Source organism: Rhineura floridana, chromosome 2 (assembly GCF_030035675.1).
Source record: "Rhineura floridana isolate rRhiFlo1 chromosome 2, rRhiFlo1.hap2, whole genome shotgun sequence".
NCBI lineage: Eukaryota > Metazoa > Chordata > Lepidosauria > Squamata > Rhineuridae > Rhineura > Rhineura floridana.
Window position 1 is genome coordinate 100515935 of NC_084481.1, and position 23283 is coordinate 100539217.

General features: G+C 44.6%; 1 protein-coding gene across 1 annotated transcript; it reads left to right on the top strand.

Annotated features, from left to right (window-relative positions):
* SAXO4 (stabilizer of axonemal microtubules 4) lies at nucleotides 1-22437 on the top strand. The gene is made up of 13 exons (XM_061613061.1): nucleotides 1-190; nucleotides 2625-2742; nucleotides 4923-5076; nucleotides 10256-10384; nucleotides 13018-13081; nucleotides 17158-17252; nucleotides 19218-19277; nucleotides 19437-19509; nucleotides 20243-20355; nucleotides 20467-20561; nucleotides 20891-21055; nucleotides 21622-21709; nucleotides 22366-22437. The coding sequence occupies exons 1-12, from the start codon at nucleotides 1-3 to the stop codon at nucleotides 21707-21709; spliced, it is 1344 nt and encodes a 447-aa protein (XP_061469045.1). The 3' UTR covers nucleotides 22366-22437.
* Nucleotides 22438-23283: the final 846 nt, after the last annotated feature.

The window sequence follows — 23283 nt, forward strand, 5'->3', positions numbered from 1 at the left end:
ATGATTAGTGGCCAATCTTCTTCAATCTCTATTTCTCCAGGAAAATCTTTCATCAGAAAATCAGTCTCTGTATCCTCAGAGAAGATGGGGCGTCTCCCTCTGGGAGTTGTTTCTTCCTATGTAAAAACAAGCTCTGGTGGAGGTATGGACCCCATGAAATTCTACTGCACCAGCTATGGCACAGCTTATGGTAAGGAGCTTATCAGTATGGGGAGGAATTTATCTTACCTATGGCTAGTATGGTCATACCAGACCAGAGAAAGTGTCAGCCTCCCAAAATGATAGCTGGTTGTCCCAGTCCATAGTTTGTTGTTTCAAGAATGAGCTTCAAGCTCCTGTCATGTGCCACAGGTGGTAACTTTTGATCCTTCTTTGTGGCAAGCCTTGCTTTGCCCATGCAAATGAAATGGAGAACTATGATTTGTGCTGAACTGAAAATCAGGGTTGGTGTGATCCTAGTTTTCAGGCAAGCACAAACCATAGTTTGCTTGTTTGGATGAAATGGCAAACTATGGTTTGCTGCAAACAAGAATTGGAAGGTATTAGTTGAAGTGCATGAGCAAAGGAAGGGACATATGCAAGCAAGAGGCTCTTTAGGACATTACATCTCAATGCACCCGAATGAGCAGCTCAATCCTAAACACGTTTGCTCAGATATAAGTGCCACTGAGTTCAATTGAATTTTCTAGGAAGTTTGCTTATGGCTAGCACCTCTTAGGTTTGCTTTCCATGCATTGCAAGAATTGCTTGGAGCGCCCAAACTAGAGATGCATCTTTTCTCCCCAGCATAGATGTACAGGAGTTGTGTTAAGGGGTTGAAACGTCGTGTTCACCTAAGCTTACAAAGTTTTAGGTGGGAGCTCCAACCTTAGCCTGCCTGTTCAGATGACTGCTGTTGTGAAACTGTGTAAGCTTAGGTGAATGTGACATCTGACATATAAGGATTCTGAATAGCCAACGGACAACGGGAAGAACATAGGAACCCTCAGTCGTGTGTATTCACACGAGAGAGGCTGTCTGGACAGTTTCAGGTTTTGTATCTTGCTTCTTGTAATAAGCATTGTCTGTACAATTGTATGCTCCTACTTTGTCTCAACTAGGAAAAGCAAAATACAATAAAATGTGCCCCAGTCTAAACAACAGACATCACATATGTCAGGCCCATGCATGTTCCACTTCTGCTGTTTCCTATGATGTCAATACTGCAGCTATCTTTGACAGCAGTGCAGATATGAGTATGCTGGAACAAATGCAAGAGGGATGCCACCAATTGGACGTATATCATCTTACTTGTTTTTGTTTGCTGCCCAGGGCTCCTTCTGGGAGGAGGGGCAGGATATACAGTTAATAAATAAATAAGTAATCTAAGAAATCCTTGCCACAGCCAGGAATTGAGAAGCATGGTTTCAAGTGACTTTATGTAAACCAGGAATGAAGAACCTGTGGCCCTCCAGATGTTGGACTCCTATCAGCCCCAGCTTGCTTGGCCCACGTTCTGAGAGGATGGGAGTGGTAGTCCAACTACATCTGGTCTGGAGGCCCACAAGCTTCCCAGCCCCAATTTAAAATGTAGAGAGCATCATAGACCAAAGCATAAAAGGTTATAATGGTGTTCCAGCAGAAGCCCCAGCCCCCACTCCCGCCAGCATGTTTCTTCTTCATGAGGTTTTAATTCTTCATGACATTTCCATCCTCCAGAACTTCTTCATCCAGTGGCTATTCCACCTGACTGTATCAGAGTGAGAAATGATAGAGAAGGCCCCTCCATGAGCTTGGCAGGGACCAATTGCCATTTGCCTTCTGTTCTTGCACAGTAGCTTCCATCTGGAGCTATTCTACCTGGCTGTGTTAGGGAGAGAGGTGAGGAGCCCTCCATTGGCCTGGGACATGGGACTGGGACAAACTATCATTTGGTTCTTTTCCCCTCAGGACTGCCTCCATTTGTAGCCCATTCCACCTGGCTGCTTCAGAGGGAGACCACAAGGCCCCTCTACTGACTTGGCTGGCGTGGAGGTCAACTGCCATGTAGCTTCTCCCCTCCCAAGACTATCTACTACATTAATCATCCCATCTGATCATTATATAACTCCTGTTGGTGCCCAAATTAGTTTTTTTTCCCCTTGTCCATCCCCATCTCTCTTTCCTTCTTCTCGTATCAATTAGATAGTAAGCAGGGGTGGGGGAACCTTTTTGGTCCAGTGGTCCTCCCACCCCGCAGGCCAACTTTGGCAGGCGAGTAGGACCACCCACATGTCAATCATCTGACATAATGATGTCAGGCGGATGGTCCTGCCCATTTGTCAGTTGGCAGCTGTGGGCAGAGGGGAGATAGGTGGGGAGTTCAAACCTATTGCTATCAGCTGATGGACTGTTTCAATCCTGTTCAGTGCAGGGATTGATTGTGCCAATCAAACCCCCCATTGAGGTGATGTCATCTGATTGATAGGTGGGTGTGGTTTAACAAAAACAGCCTTGAGGGCCAAAATTGCACCACAGACTGGAGGTTGCCCTCCTGGTAGTAAGCCATTATTTTAAATCGTATACTGTCTTGCATTGGCAGAACAGTGGTGTATGACTACAGTTAGTAAATAAACAGACAAACCTGTCTCCCTTTTGTTTGCCAGGTCAGGCAGGGTTTCGTCCTCGAACTGGTATCCACTCTGGAGCAGGATACAAAAGCAATTACCGGCCTGTTGTCCAATATAAGCCAAGTCTAGACAAGTTAGACAATCCAGCTGTGGGGTACGTATTGATCTCATGCTTTGTGGAAATTAATTGGGATGGTTCAGGGTGAAGAAATGGCCTTTTGTTTTGCATGCCACCCACATAATCTTCCCCAACCTAGTGCACTCAAGGTGTTTTGGATGCCAGCTTTCATTACTGTAGAAGATTGGCCATGCTGGCTGTGGCTTATTGGAGCTGTAGTCCAAGACACCTGGAGGGCACCAGACTGAGGGAGTCTGTGGAACATAACTCAGGTCTCTTCTGAGTCAGTGATATGCTTCTACTTGCTTTTGCCATACTCATTCTCCCATAAAGCACAAAAACAAAGTTCATGGTAAGGAAATTGTAAATGGTATCTCCCCATGATAGCGGCAATGAATGCAGCTCGGGTGATCGGAAGAGCTAAGGACAGGGCTCTTTTTGGTTGCCTGGACTAACTTCTCAGTTTAGGAGGTAGAAACCAGTTGCAGCACAGTTCTAAGATGCCTGCACATAGCCTAGTTCAAATCCCATGTTAGGGTAGGATTCTGTCCAAGGAAGCAGCTTTCTTAACCAGGTACTGGAGCAAGGAAGAGATTAAGGCCTTTGTTGATCTACAGATCAGTTCAAAGTTCTCAAAGGAACACCAGAATATGTACCACATGAGGTAGTATTTAAATGGGGGGGGGGAAGCATTCAGCTCACCAGTGGTGTGAGAAGACTGTCACTCTTTTAAAAAACAAAGGAAGCCATCACTCGCTAAAAATGCTATGGGGCAGAATCATGAAAAGCTAGCCAGCATCCTCCTGGATAGATGTCACACCAGGTATACTGCAGGTGGTGGAGTTGGTGCTCCAGACAAGCATCAGTGATCATGACAGATGTCTCCAATGCCAGCCAGGCAGACCTAAACACATAATTCTGAAACATCTGGGCTAGCAAAGCCACCTTTAACAAGCACACCTGGACTGAATGAGGATGGCACCAAAAGCAATCCAAGCTAAGCCACCCTCATGTCAACCGGCTCAGAAGCAGCCTTGCTTTCTCCAGGAGTTTGCTCTTACTCCGACTGTGTGTATATTTGTGTGAGGGATTGGTCCTTGTGAATTCTTCAACTGGGTCTGACTTCAGTTGTGTTTAGGGGCCCTTCCCAATGTCCTTTTTTAAACTGAGCATTCATGAAGATTTGTGCTCATGATGCTCTTGAGGCAATCATACACAATCTCACTTTGAGAACCATTTGTGCCTGCAAAGGTTTGGGGGCAGTCATACTGCTTCATTTCCAGTCAGTGCATATCCTGTAACTTCCTGCTAAAACCCCATGTCTTTTTGTATAATTAATTTTTTGGGCTGGGTGTGTGTTTGGTGTCTTGCTATAGCCCCTCTGGACAGCAATAATGTGGAAGCATCACAGAATAGCTATTAAAATAATAAATCCACCACTAAAGCACTATTATTGTGTCAAGGACATGTTGAACAATACACCCACAATAAAACACAAGTCTGGGGGGGGTGTTCTAGCATTCTGCAGAGTCTGCTGCTTGCCAATACAAACATATCTGTAGAAAGAGTTAATTGTGAATGGCTTACAGCTGGGGAGTTGGGTACTAACTCGCAGGTCAAAGGAAGAAATGGGGTAAAAGCCATCTGGGTTTGCTGTGTGATATGTAAAACTGAAATGATGGTGGGAGGATTTCTCTTGCAGCTGGTGCTCAGTGGCTAAATGGAGAATTTTCACGTATCCTTTCACTGATGATGACCAGTTGCCTATTGGACTGCTGGCAGAAGTCTTGCAGTGAGATTTTTTTTTATGGCAGCAACCCTCCATGGGCTATGTCTAGAAAATGGGGGAAGGTAGGGAAGCTTTAGGACTGTGTGTGGTTTGGGGTGTACTGACAGTGATGATCTCTCAGGCGGAGAGTGTTTATGTTCTCTGCCCTGTTTCTACACCTGGGCAATGTAAGACAGCAAGACTGTGCCTGTCTTTGACCACCACAAAAGGATTTGGGATAAATAGCCAGATATTCACAGAGGAGATGGTGGGACAACAGACCAACATTAAGTCAACTAACTTTGGTTTCTTTGCTTATCTCCAATGTAGATCCTGCCTCCTCCAACAAACCATGGTTAAAACAAACTATGGCTTAGCATTATACCTGAACGTGGCCACTGTCAGATGCTTTGTACGTCCCTCATGCTTATTCTTTCTCCTAAACTAGGAAGCTCCTTCAGGACAATTATGAATCAACATCTACTAAGCACTTCCAACCTCTTGAGCTCCCAGATGGGAAATATCCTCTTCCTTGGAGCCTGTACCAGCCAGGAAGTGGATATGTCCGGGAAAAGCCCCTTTCTTTTCCCACCACTAAAGATGTAAGTATCTCAAATCTAGGCTTTGGCTCTGCATTGTAGATTGTTGTGAATATGCTGTAAAATGCTAACGTTAATGGCGTAGGCTTTGTCTGTTTCCTCAGTTCAGGAAGGCTGGAGTTTGGCACTTCAGCAATGAAGCGGCTCAGAGCCAGAGCTTGCATTGGAGGTGGAGGCTCCACCCCTTCCTGGCTCTCAGCAAGGCCCAGGTGGGCGGTCCCTTCCAGAGCTTGGAAGATTACTTTCAAAAAGGAATACATTACAATTACATGGCCCCAAAAAGGAATAAATTACCATTACAATTACAATTGTTCTGAAAGGAATTGATTATCTACTGTTACTTAAAAGTTATAGCCTGAAAGAGGCGGTAGTGAGACCACTGCTGAAGAGATCCTCCCTGGACCCAGAAAATCTTAATAACTTTAGGCCGGTAGCAAATGTTCCATTCCTGGGCAAGGTCCTTGAATGAGTTGTGGCAGGTCAGCACCAGACACTCTTGGATGAGACCGATTATCTGGATCCATTTCAGTCGGGTTTCAGGCCTGGTTTTGGCACGGAAACAGCCTTGGTCGCCCTGTATGATGACCTCTGTCGGGAGAGAGACAGGGGGAGTGTGACTCTGTTGATTCTCCTTGATCTCTCAGCGGCTTTCGATACCATCAACCATGGTATCCTTCTGGGAAGACTGGCTGAGTTGAGAATAGGAGGTACTGCATGGCGGTGGTTCACTCCTACTTGGCAGGTCATATCCAGAAGGTGGTGCTTGGGGAACATTACTCGGCACCCTGGACTCTCCAGTATGGGGTTCTGCAGGGGTCAGTTCTGTCCCCCATGCTGTTCAACATCTACATGAAACCGTTGGGTGCGGTCATCTGGAGCTTTGGAGTGCGTTGCCATCAGTATGCTGATGACACGCAGCTCTATTTCTCCTTTTCATCTTCTTCAGGTGAGGCTGTCAACGTGCTGAACCAGTGCCTGGGTGTGACAATGGACTGGATGAGGGCTAATAGACTGAGGCTCAATCCAGACAAGACTGAGATGCTGCTAGTGGGTGGTTCTTCTGACTGGATGGTGGATGTCCAACCTGTCCTGGATGGGGTTGCACTCCCCCTGAAGGAGCAGGTCTGTAGCTTGGGGGTTCTCCTAGAACCATCTCTGTCACTTGAGGCTCAGGTAGCCTTGGTGGCATGGAGTGCCTTCTACCAACTTCGGTTGGTGGCCCAGCTATGCTCCAATCTGGACAGGGATAGCCTGGCGTCAGTTGTCCATGCTCTGGTAACCTCCAAACTAGATTACTGCAATGCGCTGTGTGTGGGGCTGCCTTTCAAGACAGTTCGGAAGCTGCAGCTTGTGCAAAATGCAGCGGCCAGATTGCTAACAGGGACCAGATGGTCCGAACATATAAATCTGATTCTGGCCCACTTGCATTGGCTGCCTGTATGTTTCCAAGCTCAATTCAAGGTGCTGGTTTTAACCTATAAAGCCTTACATGGCTTAGGACCACAATACCTGATGGACTGCCTCTCCTGACATGAACCCACCAGTACACTACACTCAACTTCTAAGGCCCTCCTCTGGGTGCCTCCACGGAGGGAAGCTGGGAGTCTGACAACAAGGGAGAGGGCCTTCTCAGTGATGGCCCCTTAATTATGGAATGATCTCCCTGATGAGGTGCGCCTGGTGCTAACACTGTTATCTTTTTGGTGCCAGGTCAAGACTTTCCTCTTCTCCCAGGCATTTTAGCATGTGTTTTTAAATTCTTTTTAATTTTTTTAATTGTGTTTTTTAAATTGTTTTTTGTCTTTTAAAATTTGTATGTTTGTTTTTATTGTCTTAATTGCTGTAAACCGCCCAGAGAGCTTCAGCTATGGGGCGGTATATAAATTTAATAAATAATAATAACTACAATTATGCTTAAGTTACTTAAAAAAACACTAGAGTGCCTACAAGGTGCTGGCCTTGGCTGCTGCACACCTAAGTCACAACATTAAAAATAAACATACACACAGAGAGGTAGTCTAATAATCCTTTTTATCCATAAGATAGCAATGGTGGTCTCTCCACTGGTAAGGGAGATGGGAGGGAGGGAGGGGTCACTGCTCAGATCTTTGCATGTCAAACCAAGTGCAACCCCCCCCCCCACACAGACATTCTCAGCCAGCCAGCATAATCTCTCTCACTTAACCACCTCCCGGACCTGGACCTGCCCTGCTCCCACCCAAACAAAGATTTTCCCGAGATGCAAAAAAGTTAAAACACTACAAATGCAGCAAAGTAGCCAGGGAGAGCAGTGGAGGCCACTTTGTGTGCCAAGTGCAAACACAGTATTCTCTCTCTCTCTCTCTCTCTCTCTCTCTCTCTCTCTCTCTCTCTCTCACACACACACACACACACACACACACATGTTGTCATCTTTCACCTCCACAGTTCTTTATCTCCATTCGGCTGCTGCCTCCTCCTTTATCCTTGTTCTTGCCCTCCCTCTCCTTTCTCCCTCCACTTCATTCGTCTCCACCACTGTCCATTTTCTTAAACAATTGTTTTCTCCACTCCACCCATGTCTCACTCTCCATCTCCTCCCTCATCGCCTCCTACCCACAGAACATGAGGGAAGAGCGATGCTGCACAGAAGCCCAGTTTTGAGGCACATGATTTTCTTCAAATCAGAAGAGCAGAAGACTTCCCCTGCTTCCCCCCCCCCCAAATGCCCAAAAGTAATGCTGGAAACATTACAATTACTCCTCAAAAGTAATAGAATTACTCTTAGTTCTATTACAATCAAAATGGAAAGGAATTATCCACTTGTTCCTCAAAAAAGTAATGAATCACAAGTAATTTGTTTTTTGTAACTCATTACTTCCAAGCTTTGGTCCCTTCTCCAATAGCTTTTTGTGCAGCTAGCCGGGCATTTTGGCAGCAGCTATATCTCCCACCAGGTTTGCTATTTCCTCTGCTCCTGTGGCCCTGGGGGAGATTTGTGTGTGTGTGTCTGAGAGCCAGCAAGAAACCCAGGCAGCTGGTATGTCAACCTCCAGTCCTGGGTCAGGGATGTCCAGATCCAACCACTCTTCATGGCCACTGGAAGTGTGTAGATTGCTGTGGATGAGTAATGCACCCACTCCTCCTTCTCCTCCTCTTAGACCTCAGGTTCCAGGTCTGACCAGAACTGAACCCTGACAGGATCCCCACCATTTTGAATGTTGCTCAAATGCTGACAGACGTCTAACACAAAATTGGAGATGGGCATGTGTGGAGGGGGGGGGATGTTTTGTAGGACTAAATTCTCAGCTTTCTGGGCATTTAGGAGCTATTCCATTCCCCAGCTTCTCTTTCTCCAACCATGAGATCTAACAGTCTTATTGCCATGAGGGAGCACAACAGCAAGGATGGGTAAACTGCGATCTGATGAGAGGGTTCAAAATGGACAGAGCTTTGGAAATATAAAATGTCAAGAGGAGTGACATATTGATGGGTCAAGTGGCCAGGTAGAAGTTAGTGTCTGTAGCATAATCCTGGACATGTTGATGTTTATTCAGAATTAAGCCCCGCAATGCTCAGTTTTCAATACTTACTAGTCCCATTAAACACAGTAGAATTTGCTTCAGAGTAAACACCCATAGGATTATGTTATTAATGTGATATAACTTCATACGCACACATATTAGGGAGGCTCTGGTGCCTGCTTGTTTCACTTGCCAACCCCCCCCCTCTGCTCACCAGCCAGGGACTTCCAAACACATACACTGGCACTCCAAAACACACCCACACAGCCAACTCCTAAAATAGCCTCCCAGCTACCTCCCAAAATAGCCCCCCAGGCACTTGCCACTGCTCCGTTAAGGCAGCTTACCAGCCTCCCGGCTGTCCAGGCTGCTGCTGCTGCTGCTGCCACTACCCCACCTCAACTGCTTATCTGCCTCTCGTGCTGTTGATGCCCACTGCCCCCCGACACACCCACCCACCTGCCATCCTTGCTTTCCTTACTTGCTCACCTTGCTTTCCTGCCGCCCTGCCACCACGCTCCATCCCTATGCATGATGGCTTACAAAAATACAGTATCTATCTATCTGTCTGTCTGTCTGTCTGTCAGGCACAAAGTATATTAAAGTTTGGAATACAGATAGGAAGCTGAAATGTATAATTATCAGTGTTAGAAGGCCACTTGCACCATTTGAGAGTCAGAGTAGATATTTCTGAGTCACAGAACATGGGACATGATCATCATGGGTGAAGCCTGATAGTCCAGAGTTTCTATCCAAATCATCATCATTGTTGGAACAGATGAGTATAGGATTTTCAGAAGCCTATACTGTTTAATTGCCACAATATGTTTTCACTAGTCAGATCAGTAAAATAATGTCCAGTTGGCAGTTCTGCATGCAGCGCACTGGAACTCATTAATCTATTGTGCTCATTAAGAGCTGGATGGAACTAATGAGAGATGCTGCTGATTTATGTGGGTGCATGTTAATATGATTGTGACCTGCCTAATATTCCATGTGGAACAAGCTGTGGCAGAAAAAGGACATATGAACAAGGCTGTAACATAAAAGGATCATTTTTAAAGCCAAACATTGCGTTAAGAGCAGTTTAGCTATGTGAGGCGTGCTACTGCTTATATTTTATCCAGACCTCAGAAGGGCGGTAGGACTGAGCCCTAGTATTTGCCAAACCCAAGACCTCAATAATTATGGAATTGCTTTACAATCATGTGAATATTAAAAGCAAAGTGTGTCTCTTTTGATTTGCCTTCTGTGTAGTGGGATTTCAGAAAAACCCTATAATCATGTTTTTCAAAGCATTTGCTGCAGCAGGAAAGATTAAAACCTTTATTCTATTTGAAACATATAAGATGCAATTCTCCTTATTTTGCTTGGAGTGGGTAGGAAAATGAAGAAATGAATGAGACATGGGAGCATGAAGTCTTGTGGCTTCCCTGATTGGCCTCATTGGCTTCTTAATGTTTTAATTAGAGCTGTGATCAAGGGCTCAGCCATGAAGATCCCTCCACACCATCTCGAAGAAGGGGATGAATACAAAATGTTATCTAGGCAATTCTCTGCTCTGTTTTCTTTTCTCTCCTTTCCCCACTATAGCTCTGAACAGAATTGCCTCTGTTCCACCATATTTTTTGCTATTCACCCTTATTTATCTAAGTTGCAAGCTGGGCTTGATTTTGCAGGTCAAGAAAGTCCATTTTGACACAGCAGACCAGGGAGCACAATCTGTGACTGGGTTGGAGCCTAAACATACCCCTGACCTCCACAAGTTACTTGGAAAAGGTTCTGTCAATGTGGAAAATGCCAGACACGTGAGTTTGACTGTAGTTGATGTACCACATGAACAGAGAAGGTGTATAAAATTGTGCACAGTGTAGAGTGTCTATTAGAACCCAGGGCCATTAAATGAAGCTATGAATCTTGAGAGGTTCAGGACAAACATATGGAACTTGCTCCTACAAGACATATTATTTATTAAATGTATATTCCGCCCTTCGTCCCAAATGAGACTAGGGCAGCAAACAAAACAATTAAACAACAACAGATGTAGTGATGGCCACCAATTTAGACAGCTTTACAAGGAGACTGGACAAATTCATGGAGGGTAAGGCTATCAATGGCTACTGTTAGTCATGATGGGTCTGTACTGTCCCTAGTATAAGTATACCACTTGCTGGGAGTCACAATTGCAGAGAGTGCTGTTGCATTCAGGCCGTACTTGTGGGCTGCTCATAGGCGTCTGGTTGGCCACTGTGAGACTAGGATGCTGGACTAGATGGAACGTTGGTCTGATCCAGGAGGCTCTTCTTACATTCACCTCTGGGTGCAGTAAAATAAAAAGGACTTCTACTTTCTGCATGGCTCCCCCCTCCACTTTCTACTTCTGCTTGCCTGACAATCTCCAGCAGAGAGAAAATATTTTTAAATGGTGGCAGTACTGCTCAGCAGTATAGTGGCAAATTCAGAAGTGCAGCATTCCTTCATGTTAGTCATAGCCACGCTCCCTCTTTTTTTCTGCAGGGTTGAGAATGGGATCCTTGTTAATGAGATCCTTGCTTTCTCCCACATTAGACATCTTTAGGAGACAATAAGCATGAAAGGGGAGAGTGTTAGCTTATGAGAAGACTCTTCTCAGTGGCTGACTCACCCTCCTTTCATTTTGATTGGCTCCAATCAGCAGGAAAGGTCAAGGAAGCATGTTAGAAGATTTTTCTCAGTGGCTAAGACACCCTCCTTTCATGCTGATTGGCTCATAGGATGCTGGAGACACAGGGCCCCTGCTGGGACCCTGTTACCACAAAAGTAAAGGGTTTAAGACCCCCTGAGACCCTGGACAACTACACCCCTGGTACTGTTGCTCACAACCAGCCAATACATTAGCATACAGTCTTTGAACTGAGGAAAAGTTTGACTTCCCTAGGTCACTGCAGAACAAGTATCCTTCAAAATAGGAAGCACTTCATTATGATCCAATTTTATCCCCAAATTCCCCACTATACACTCCTGATCTAAAGATTGATTCACATATGCCTGTGTCATCACTTGATGACTTGCAAGGTGTGAACTGTCTCCATTGAAAAGTTTTGTTTCTGCAGTGATGTGAGCTAGTTAGGAAAGCTCTGTCTTTGATCTGTGATGGTTGTTTCACACCTACAAGTCATCACTCAACATTTCAATCACTGAGTTATGAACAAGAATGACTGAGCATGATGTCATCCTACGATGATATGTATGGAAAAGGAACAAAAATGTGATAGAATAAAATCTAGTGTTGTCTGTTTGCTTGTTTACATATCACCATCCATGTACACAGAGTGCTTTACAAAGCATGACAGGAGAAATCCCTGGCCTGAGAGGCTTACAGTCTGTAGTGTAGTGATAAATTTTGATGTGCAGATGCTTATTATGACCCCCAAGGAAAGTCTAAAGAGCAGCATTACCTAATTTATTAGGATCAGCTGACAGACTAGTGAACTGATAAGGGATTGCTGTAGGAGTTAGCATGTTGGCATTTGGCTGGAGAGATCTGTGTTCACATCCTTAATCTGCCATGTAGCATGATTGCAGTCCAATGCATGGCTGCCTGGAGTAAGCTCCATTGACCTCAGTGATGCTTGTTCCTGGTGCATAGGGTCAGCTTGTGAAATACTTTCAGCTTTTACAACAAAATATATTCAGCCAGCTGAAATGCAACCTTTAGCTTTTAATTAGAAATGCAAAAAATCTTGCAAAGAAGTGTTACCATTTAAACTGCTAGCATGGCATAGGAAACCCATCAAAGAAAAGAACCACCCAGCCTCTGCTTGATTATTTTTCTCATTCTCTCATTTCTTTGACGCTAATCTGTCATAAACGGTAGTGGAGTTTGAAAGCCCCGTTATTACCTCATTCACTTTCCACAGCAAGGGCCCCCGTCAATTACCATGGCACTCCTGCAGAAAACCTAATCACCCACTCTGAAAAAAGTGCTGGCGCTGTGTTACCCCCAGTCCACCACTGACACGAGGAGGGAAAACAGACACTGGGGAAGGAAATTTGGTTACAGTAAATATGGGAAGAATATGAGATTTCAGTTGCACATACTGAAGTCTTTCTTACAGCAGAGTATGGGAAGTAAGAGGTTGTGCCAAAGGCTTCAAAGAAAACATGGGCTTGGAGGAGAGGTTGGCAGGAAGAAGAGAGAGGTGGCATCACACAGAGGAATTCTGGGAGGGAATTCCATGCATAAGGGGCAGCAAGGGAGAAAGAACAAAGTCATTTGAGGGAGCAGAATTTTGGAAAGCTGAATGCCAGAACCCCAAGAATAACTGGTTTGCCCTTAAACAGGGAAGTGGGTTGGATGTGGGACAGTGAGTTGGAAAATCTACTGGCAGGGCAAGCAGGAGGCTCCTTCTGGACTCTGAAGCGCTTGGTCTTACTCTCTGCTATGTTTGTTTTTGTCTAGGGACCTCACTACATGTCCACAGAGTATGGCTCAAAGTTCCACTTCAACATTCCAGGACAACCAGGTATAGTTCGTAGTGGTTGACCCAGAGCTCCATCCTCTGCCATGATACTGACACTCCACTCATTCAAAAAGGGATCTGTGTCTGCTTATCTATAACACTTTGACCAGCCAGTATCATGGATTTTTTCAAATAGTACAGTATCTTTAATCATTCTAGAGGGATGGGGGAGGAAGAGAGAGGGAGCCAGCTGCTGGCAGCAATATTGCCTACCCAGTTCTGAGAGATGTAGTTAGATCTTAGACGGCGATCATTAGGCTGTCAGACATTACCTTTCAAAGTATTGACGGAATTGGAAAAAATGTTTCTCATCTTTCTTGTGTGACATTTATTAGGGAAGTGATGACTGGTGAGTTATGCCCATGTCTAAACACAAACATTGCTTGTTCTGATTGAACAACACATGCAGCTGGCTATCTGATGGAGCCAGTCAAGCCTGAAGCCTCTGAGGCAAGGATGGGCAACATGTGGTTCCTCGAGATGTTGTCAGGCTACAACTCCCATCATTCTGACCTTTGGCCATGCTGTCCGGGGCTGATGGGAATTAGAGTCCAACAACTGGAGGGCCTTACATTCTCCATCTCTGCTCTTAGGAGTCTTGTAGTCCACAGTTCTGTTAAGAAACCAATTGTGTCTATTACTCATTCAAACTAGATGCTTGATTTTGTATCCAAGCACAGCATGGCTTTCAGGAGTTAGCCAGTCCTCCCCCCCCCCCTTTTTTTTAAAGTAGCATGAAGAACAGACTCAATTTGATTCAAAACAGGCTGACCACAATCTATTGGAGAACTAAGTGTACTTAGATCTGCGCTCTATTGTGGACTTCACTTTTATAAATAGATCATCTATAATATACAGTAGTACCATCTTCACAAAGGTAGCATCCTGGGAAATATTTTCTTCTGTTTTCTTATTCTGTTTTTATGTAATGCTGCAATATGTCATTCTTCCCCCTCTGAATCTCGCCTCCCTGTTCTTTGAATTTAAAGTTCTCTTAAATTCATATTTATGGAGTGAAAGCAGTAGTCTGGACCAAATCCAAATCACAAATAACTCCCAGCTGTAATTCTTAAAAAAAAAAAGTTCCATATATCAATATTGCCACCCACAAGCATTCAAAACTCATGACAGAAATTTTGAGATTAAAATGCAAATTGGGATTTTTGTTTTTTGCCTCTTACTTCTAGTGGGGACTCTGACATTCAAGCCTTCTTCTGCCACTTGGGGGGTTAAATATATTTTATGATGAAAGGCAGTTTTTTTCACATAACTGGGAACTGGAGATTAGATAATCTAAGAGTGTTAAATCTTTTGTTATATAACATCATAAGAAAGTTCTGTGCTGACTTGAAGTTCTTGGGACAGCTTGTCACATTACATGTTACAGATATCAAAGCACAAGTCACTCTCTTGTCTGAAAATACATTCACATTTAAGGTGACAGTGGAAAAAAATCCATGCTGCTTTCCCAAATAACGTTTCTGTGAACTCTTGATTTCTGCTTTGGAATCTTGCAGTTCAGAGGCCTTCTTTTCTAGTCAGTTGCATGGATTATTATTTTTATAAGAGCCTTGCTAAGTCAGACCAAAGGCCTTTCTAGTCTGGCGCAGCCTAGACTAATTCTTGCAGAGTGGCCAACCAGGTGCCTACAGGAAGCCCACATGAAGGACATGAACATCAATCTCCCACTCATGATCCCCAGAAAATGGTATGTAGTGGTATACTGCCTTTGATACTGAAGGTAATATCGCCATCATTATTTTTAGTACAGTGGCCATCTCTTATTAATACAGGGACATAGACTTTACAGAAGAAGAATAAGGCTGAAATCCTAACTCCACCATCCTGACAGCAATCCCCACTGAATTTAATAGGACTTCCAAATATTATATTATTATTCATTGAGTATATTTGAAAACATATTGTGTGGAGAATAAGGCTATCAGAAAAAGATAAGGCTCCGAATGGCTAGTAGTCATGATGGCTATGTGTTACCTCCAGGATCAAAGAAAGTGTTACTCTGAATGCCAGTCACTGGGAAACATCAGCAGAAGGGTGCAATTGCCCTCATGTCCTGCTTGTGGGCTTTCCAGCGATATTGGGTTGGCCATAGGGATGGGTGAGAATTTTGATACAGTTCGCATTTTAAGCAGAATGTATTAAATTCGCACTTTCCGAATCAGTATGAGAACCGAAACACAGCCATCCTGTGCATTTATTAGAATGTTGTGATGCAGTTCACCAACTAAACAAAATTTACAAAAATGCATATATGAGGGGAAAGTGTGCATAAAAATGAAAACGGGGGTAAAAATAACAAGCAAAAATGCATTAGATAACAAGAAGTGGCTTGCAAAAAATGTGTACCTTTGTTAAAACTGCTTACAAAAATGTGTTTATTAGAATAAATTCACACTAAGATGTTGGGGAATTTTCATGAGGATTTTTTTTTTAATTGCAAATTGCTGCAGAAAGGGGGAGAACTTAATTTAAGACTGGAAAAATGAGAAAGGGAGAGAACCAATACTGACATATATTTCCATCCCTAGTTGACCACTGTGGACAACAGGATGCTGGACTAGATGAACCTTTGGTTTGATCCAAGAGGGCTCTCCTTTTATTGAAACTGATGACTTCCCCTCATATAGGTTATATAGCTCGCATAATGCATTGAGACTGTATTGGGAGAGGCAAGCAGCCCAGCCGAATAGTCCTGCTACATGGGTAGCTGTTATGCCAGCACTTGCACCGGCATAACCCAGGCAATCAAGATTTTATGCTCTCCTGGCAGCAAAGCAGAAAGCCCAAGTAGAAACAAATCTGGACAGAGAGAACCTCGCTTCAGTAGTTCATGCGCTGGTAACCTCGAAATTAGATTACTGCAATGCGCTCTACATGGGGCTGCCTCTGAAGACGGTTCAGAAACTGCAGCTTGTGCAGAATGCAGCGGCCAGACTATTAACAGGGACCAGACGGTCCGACCATATAACACCGATTCTGGCCCGTCTGCACCGGCTGCCTATTTGTTTCCGGGCCCGGTTCAAAGTGCTGGTTTTAACCTACAAAGCCCTACATGGCACAGGACCACAATACCTGTTGGAACGCCTTCCCCGATATGAACCTGCCCGTACACTACGCTCATCATCAAAGACCCTCCTCTGAGTTCCTACGTATAGGGAAGCTCGGAGGGTGGCAACGCGGAAAAGGGCTTTTTCTGCGGTGGCCCCCGAACTGTGGAACAACCTCCCAGAGGAGATACGCCTGGCACCAACGTTACTATCTTTTCGGCGCCAGGTTAAAACTTTCCTCTTTGCCCAGGCATTTTAATATGTTTAGTATGCGCTGACATTGTTTTAATCTTTTTAATATTTTAAATTTTAATGTGTTTTATATTGTTACATGTTTATTGTATTTTTGATGTTTACTTGTTCTTGTGAACCGCCCAGAGAGCTTCGGCTATGGGGCGGTCTATAAGTTTAATGAAATAAATAAAATAAATAAATAAACAAATGCTAATGTAGCAGTCCTGGGGGCCACTCCCACAGCCACTCTCCTACTGCTCACCAATCGCAATGCCATTTGCCAGCAATGCTCCCACGGTAGCCAGGCATGAAAGGAATCAGTCAACATGCAGTGACAGCAGGTGGTGGCCACACAGACAAGAGCAGGAGCAAAAGAGATGTGGTGCAGTGGCCTGGCTGGCAGCTCAGTTGGAAAGTGCAATACAATGGGGGAAACAGAGATGTGAGTGTGAGTTATTCTCTTGAGAGATGGAATTGCTGGGTATGTTGCTGCCGGTCAGAGTGGAATCTTTATAGTTTGACCCACCTTTTCATGCTTGAATATTGGTGGTAAAATAAAGCTATAGCTTTCAACAACTTGTCTTATACCATGTCCTCTGCCTTCCCCAGGAACAATGGAGGGGAATGACAACTGTGCAGCAAATTAACCATTAGTTTGCTGGCTAGTCATTGCACTGTGTTGGGTCACCTCTGCAATTTACAGAAGCCTTCTGCCTCCTTTTTTCAGCGTGCCCATGTTATCACTTCATTTGTCTCTTTTCCCCCCTCTCCTTACAGATGTCCTGCAAAAGAAAACAATTGGAGCCAAGGAAGAGACAGGATTCACTGAAGGCTGCCTGGCTAACCCCATTATGGACAGGCCCACTTTTCAGGTTCTCCCAGTGAACTCTGTATATGCCACTGCTCTTGCCAAGGGCCAGATTAAACATTAAGCAGGCTACAAAGTAGGGTCCTAGCAAAACAGGGTGTCCTTGCGCTATTGTAATGGCTTGTTGGTTTGGACAGTTTGTCTCTCCTGAACCCTGCCCTCCTCATTTACTAGAGAATTCACTCCCACAAGATGTAACAATGGCCTCCAACTTGGATGGCTTTAACCAGAGGGTTAGGCAAATTCATGGAGGATAGGGCTATCCATGGCTACTAGCCATGATGGCTATGTTCTACCTCCCATGTTGGAGACACTGTGCCTTTGTTGTGCCAGTTGGTGGGAATCATAAGTCAGGAGAGTGTTGTTGCACTCATGCCCTACTTTTGGGCTTCCCAGAGGCACCTGGATGGCTACCATGGACCGGATACTCTGTCAGATGGGCATTTGCCCTGACCCAGCAGGGCTCTTCTTATATCGTTCTTATGTGACACGACTGGGAAACACAGCGCCAAGCTACATGTGTTGGCATTCACATCTTTCGCTCTGGTATGCAAGACTTTTTTTGAAAACAAAAAATTAATAGCCATTACAGTAAGCAGGGAAGGCCCAAGGTGGATTAGCTGTTGACATGGGGAAAAGAGGGCTTTAACCTTTTGCCCCCTCTGTGGTCCTATCTGGAATAGTGCCAATGGGAGTTTTCCTCCCTCCTATTTCAAACAGCAAGCATGCTAGCTATTTATTTTTAAATAAATCTTGCACACCAGAGCTAAAGATGCCACGTCTTTTTTGGCCCATACCTGCCATGTTATAGCTCCTCATTGTTACAGACATTCCACACTTGCTTTAGTATGTGTGTCTAAGTTGTCTTGTTACCTGAATGGGATTGAAAAGACCCTTGTGCTCCTATCTCACAACTCTCAAGTCCTCACCAAAGATATGTTATCCATCCCAAATCACAGGACACATGAGAGGTATGTTCCTAAATGGTGGGTCTCAGAATATGGTTCTACATACTGTGAACTCCTTTCCTGAGTGCCCTATAAAGATGGCACCATCCACATGCAAAAGAGAGGTACTGGCAGGCTTGGCAGGACCCCAGGTTTTGCAGAATTACAAAAAACAGCACATAGAGGACAAAGCATGCTCCCTAGGCATGAAATGCTTGCTGACTGTTGAGGTGGGTGGGAGGAATGCAATGGGGTATCCTGGTGAAGGGTGTGACTGACTGGCTGGAACACTGAACAGGAGCATTTCACACTACAGCATTTTGTTTCAGGCCCCATTTTTCTATAAATGAGTCCTGTTCTTGTAGGCACTTTGCTTTCAACTCACATTCACACTGTACATTTATTCCACTATTATTCCACTTTAAACAGTCATGGTTTCCGCCAAAGAATCCTGGGAAGTGTAGTTTGTGAAGGGTGCTGAGAGTTGCTAGGAGACCCCTATTCTCCTCACACAGCTACAATTCTCCACGTAGTTAAACAGTCCGTCCTTTTCCCCAGAGAACTCTGGGAATTGCCGGCCTGTAAGGGGACTATGGCTTTCCTAACAACTCTCAGTATCCTTCACAAACTACACTTCCCAGAATTCTTTGGAGGAAACCATGGCTGTTTAAAATGGAATAATAGTGGAATAAATGTACAGTGTGAATGTGGCCTGGGAACCAATTCTAGTTTCTCTGTACTTTTAACTATGAATGTCAAAGTGCAGCCCATGGGCTTCACCATAGCAGGAAGGTGGCTCCACGCAATTAAAGGACCAAATACCATTACTTCAGCCTTCTCCAACCTGGTGACCTCCAGATGTTTTGGACTATACTCCCAGCAGCCACAGCATTTGGGAAGGCTGAACTAGTTGCTCATAAGGCCACTGAGGGGAGGCATGTCTCCTCTCCAAGATAGAACAGCTGCTCCATCTGGCCTACTTTCCTCTCTCTGGGCCTCAGAGCTTGTCTTCTGCTTTGCAGGACAGCATTCCTGGAGTCAGCATTATGAAGACAGATTACCTGCCATCGTCCCTTCCACACGTAAGGAGACCATCTGGAATAAGCGTTGGTGCTGCTGCTGAGACCTCTAAGGACAGATGAAGGGATATGCTTTGCCTGCCATGTGCCGTTCTTCCCCTCCTGCATTTCCCTCTCTTTGTGCATGCACTGTACCCACCTGTAATATGTTCCCCCTGACAGGGTGATGAGTTTCTACCAGTCCTTTCCAAGGGTTCTGAGAGGGGGTCTGGATTCAGTCGGCAGAATCTTGGCCGTACTCCCGTAAGTCACATTCCCTTCTCAGCAAAATACCTTCCATCCTGCTTTCCTCCATATATTCCTGCTGCCTTTTGTTTCCCAAGTTACACCATTTCCCCTCACTGTTCTCTTATGTCTCCACAGCTCTTTCCCTGCCAGCACCTCTTATTTCATTTTGTCTGCATTTTGATGTACCTCTATGTGACATGACCTATTTTTCTCTTTAGTCTCTTTTCTTGCTTTCTCTGGGATTTGTCTTCCCGTGCCAGAATCTGCAAACAGAAGCCTTCCCTGAGTCTCTACTTGTTCCTCTTACTACTATCAGTGGGCTCTTTAACACTCTTCTTTTTCTTGTATTCTCTCTTATTCACAGACCACCGTCTCCATCCTGATCCCTGTCTTCCTTGTTGCCTCCTTTTTCCTCAGCAACTCCCACAACCTGTGGTGGATGGTGCCCATTGGGATTGGTAGGGGGGAAGGCCTGGGAGGTCAACAGTAAGTGGAGCCAAAGCCAATGACAGGCACAGCCAACTCATTCTCCTCCTCCCTGCTGGGGTCTGCAAGGGCAACACAGAGACTTAAAGAGGAGGAAGATGACAGCCAGCACCACCCCCTGGACTGGTTGTAATTAAGAAGATAGGCAAGTGGAGACTGGCTAAGGTTGATGTGGCTGTGTCCCATTCACCCTAAGGCACCCTCCACCGCCTACAATGGCTCCTTCACTCACAATCTTCCACTTCCACAGGGAGCTCCACCAGATGCAGAGGTACCTGGGCCCTTGAGCCACTCTCAGTTCCAAGGACTTCAGCAGCAACCTCAGACACAGACCAATCTTCTAGGTCGGGAATATGTGGGTAACAAGGTACGCCTGAACTACAATCACAAAACCATACGGCTTCATAATCTACAGGGCACTGTGCTCTGCTCCTATGGTACTAGGCCCTTATTTTTTTCCATGGTCCTCTCCATATAGGAGCCAACAGGATTCAGCCTCAATAACCTCAGCTATGTGACACCTGCATATGATCCAGATCTGCCTAACAGGTTCCTGACTAGCTATAATTCCAAGTGAGTTTGGTACCGGCTGAGCACCCGTATCAGGAGAGTAGCATTCCCAGGCTGCGTTTGTTGTTAAGACACCATTCTCTGATCTGCACATAGGCCTTGCAGATCTTTTATCTGTGTAGGCCTAGCTTGTCCCACACAGGGCCTTTGTGGATACGTGGCGGAAGCATTGGGACAGCAAAGGTTTGTGCAGCTGCTGGGTCTAATATTTGTGTGGATGGTATGTACAGAAATGGATATTTGTAGAGCTGCAGTTTCTGTAGGATCCTGCAAGATATATACACCTGATTTTTCAGCTAGGCATGCAATAATTCATCCTTTCCCTGTGCCAGGTTTTATGAAAACATTCCAAAGGGACTGGACAGGGAAGGCTGGACACGTGGAGGGATCCAGCCTCATCAGGCAGGTGGTTTTGCCACCAACAACCATACCAGTGGCTTAGGCACTGACCCCAATGCTACAGAAACCTTGAGAACTGTCCATCCTCATGTTGGCAGGTAACCCTGGATTTTTTTTAGCTGTTCCTCTCTGCCCTTCCTTTATCCTGCCACTTTCAGTGCCCATCTCCCTCTCCTATCTTACCTCCATCTAGGGATGGAAGGAACTGTCAATTTCGGTTCTCTCAGTTTCTCATTTTTCCAATCTTAAATTCTGCAGCAATTTGCAATTTTTGAAAAAATTCCTCATGAAAAGTCTTTAGCATTTTAGTCCAAATTTCTCCTAATAAACATATTTTTGTAGGCAGTTTTGACTAATGTACACATTTTTACCAGCAATTTCTCATAATATAATGCATGTTTGGATGTTATTTTCCCTATTCACTTTTCTACACTCTTTCCCCTAATAATTGCATTTTTGTAAGCATTGGTTGGTTAGATAACTTCATTGCAAAATTTGGATAAGTATGAATTTTGATGGACGGCTGTGTTTCGGTTCTCATATTGTTTTGGAAAGTGTGAATGTGATACATTTGGTTTTAAATGTGGACTGAACTGAATTTCTCCTCCATCCCTACCTCCAACTGACCTTTATTTTGTAATGCTTGCACCCTCTTAAATTTCAGAACAATTACAACAGTTGATCCATTCTATCGTGACTCTCCCCATGATCGCCGGTTTGCTGCTTTCCATCAGAGAACTGTGCCCAACTAAGTAAGTGACATGGCTCATTGCATCTTAGGGCAGTAGGCTGGTAGCGTCGAGTATCTGAGAGACATTAACAAAGACAGGGCAATGCTTCGTGTTATGCTTTGTTTGATTCAGCCACTGTTTGAAAATGGGGTCTACAGCCTCTTGGGTCTAATCTAAGGGTGCTTCTAGGAAACCTGTTTATTGAGCACTCATCCTGACTTGTTTGTGGGAAGGTAGATAGCATTGCATCAAAGCAAGTGTTATCCCACTTTCCAGTGCATTGTCCCATTGCTTTCCTTGTTGCAAAACATCTGATATTTTGGGGAAGCCGGTTTCATGCGCAAGTCCTCCCCAATCAACTAAAATTGCACAACCTGAATTTGATTGAATCCCACTTGAAAATAGTGGCAGTCTGGAAACGTCTTAGGCTTTATGGGTGTGTTTCAGGGAAACATAAAGACAGCTTCAGTACCTTATTTCTCCCTGAAAAGTGTCATGGAACATAATACTCCTTCCGTATCTAGAAATGTCCTGTAAATTTGCCATTGGTCAGTGTTACTGGGAAAGTCAAATGGGGACAGTTTTCAGTTCCATGTTCTCTGCCTCTCCGCATTTACCCTCTTCCTTCTTATTAAAGTGGTTACTTAGTCCATCTTAATCTTCCTGCCTCTTTGCAGCCCGTTCTGAACTGGACCACACTGTGATATCTTCACTGCTCAGGCCAATATCCCACATGCTAAGGAAGGAGCAACAGTGATAGTGCTATCACATCAATTATATTTTATTGTCAAATGTTCTGTTGTTTTAAATAAATTAAAATGTTTCTTGCTGATTATGTCTAGTGGGATTGGAAACAGAAAAAACCCTGGTAGTACAGATGGATATGACTTTCATGAAGAGTTAGGGGAAGAAGCAAAAAGATTTGGGTCAAATGGCCACAGTGAGGCCTCATGTGATCATCAGACCTGCTTAGTGTTCAAGTGGCAGATGCAAGGCAAATCAAAACATATAGATGCTCTAAATCAGAAACCACATTTTCTCCTCTTCTTCCAAACTTCTCAACACTTGTGTACTTGTGTGCCCATCCTTCCTTTCCCAGAATCAGTAGGCAAGATCAGTATCTGGGATAACTATCCCATCCATTTTGTTTTGCAAGACATCTTCCTGTTGCACTCTCCTGTTCCACCAATGCTGCTGTGTCTACACCGGATGCCTTCAGTTCCCAACTATGTAGTGCAATCAAGGTTGTGTGACTCAGATCTGGTACAATGTCCCCATACCAGTACCAATAGTATGTTATTCTCAGCATATTTGCCTTGTGGCAGCAAGGATATTTTATCTTCCTGGTCTTAGTATGAGTTAGAAACACAAACATACACACACACACTCACAGAGCACAGAAACAGTAGGATCCCTTCTCCCCTGCAGAGTGTGATATAATACCATATACCAAAGGTTCCCATATGCCCCTTTGTGCTGATACATAAATTCACCCACCTACATAGTCAGTTGGATATGGCTGCTTTCATACATTGTGCAGTAAACATTCACAAAGTTGGGGGAGCATTGTATGGTGTGAAGTGGTGGGAGGTGCA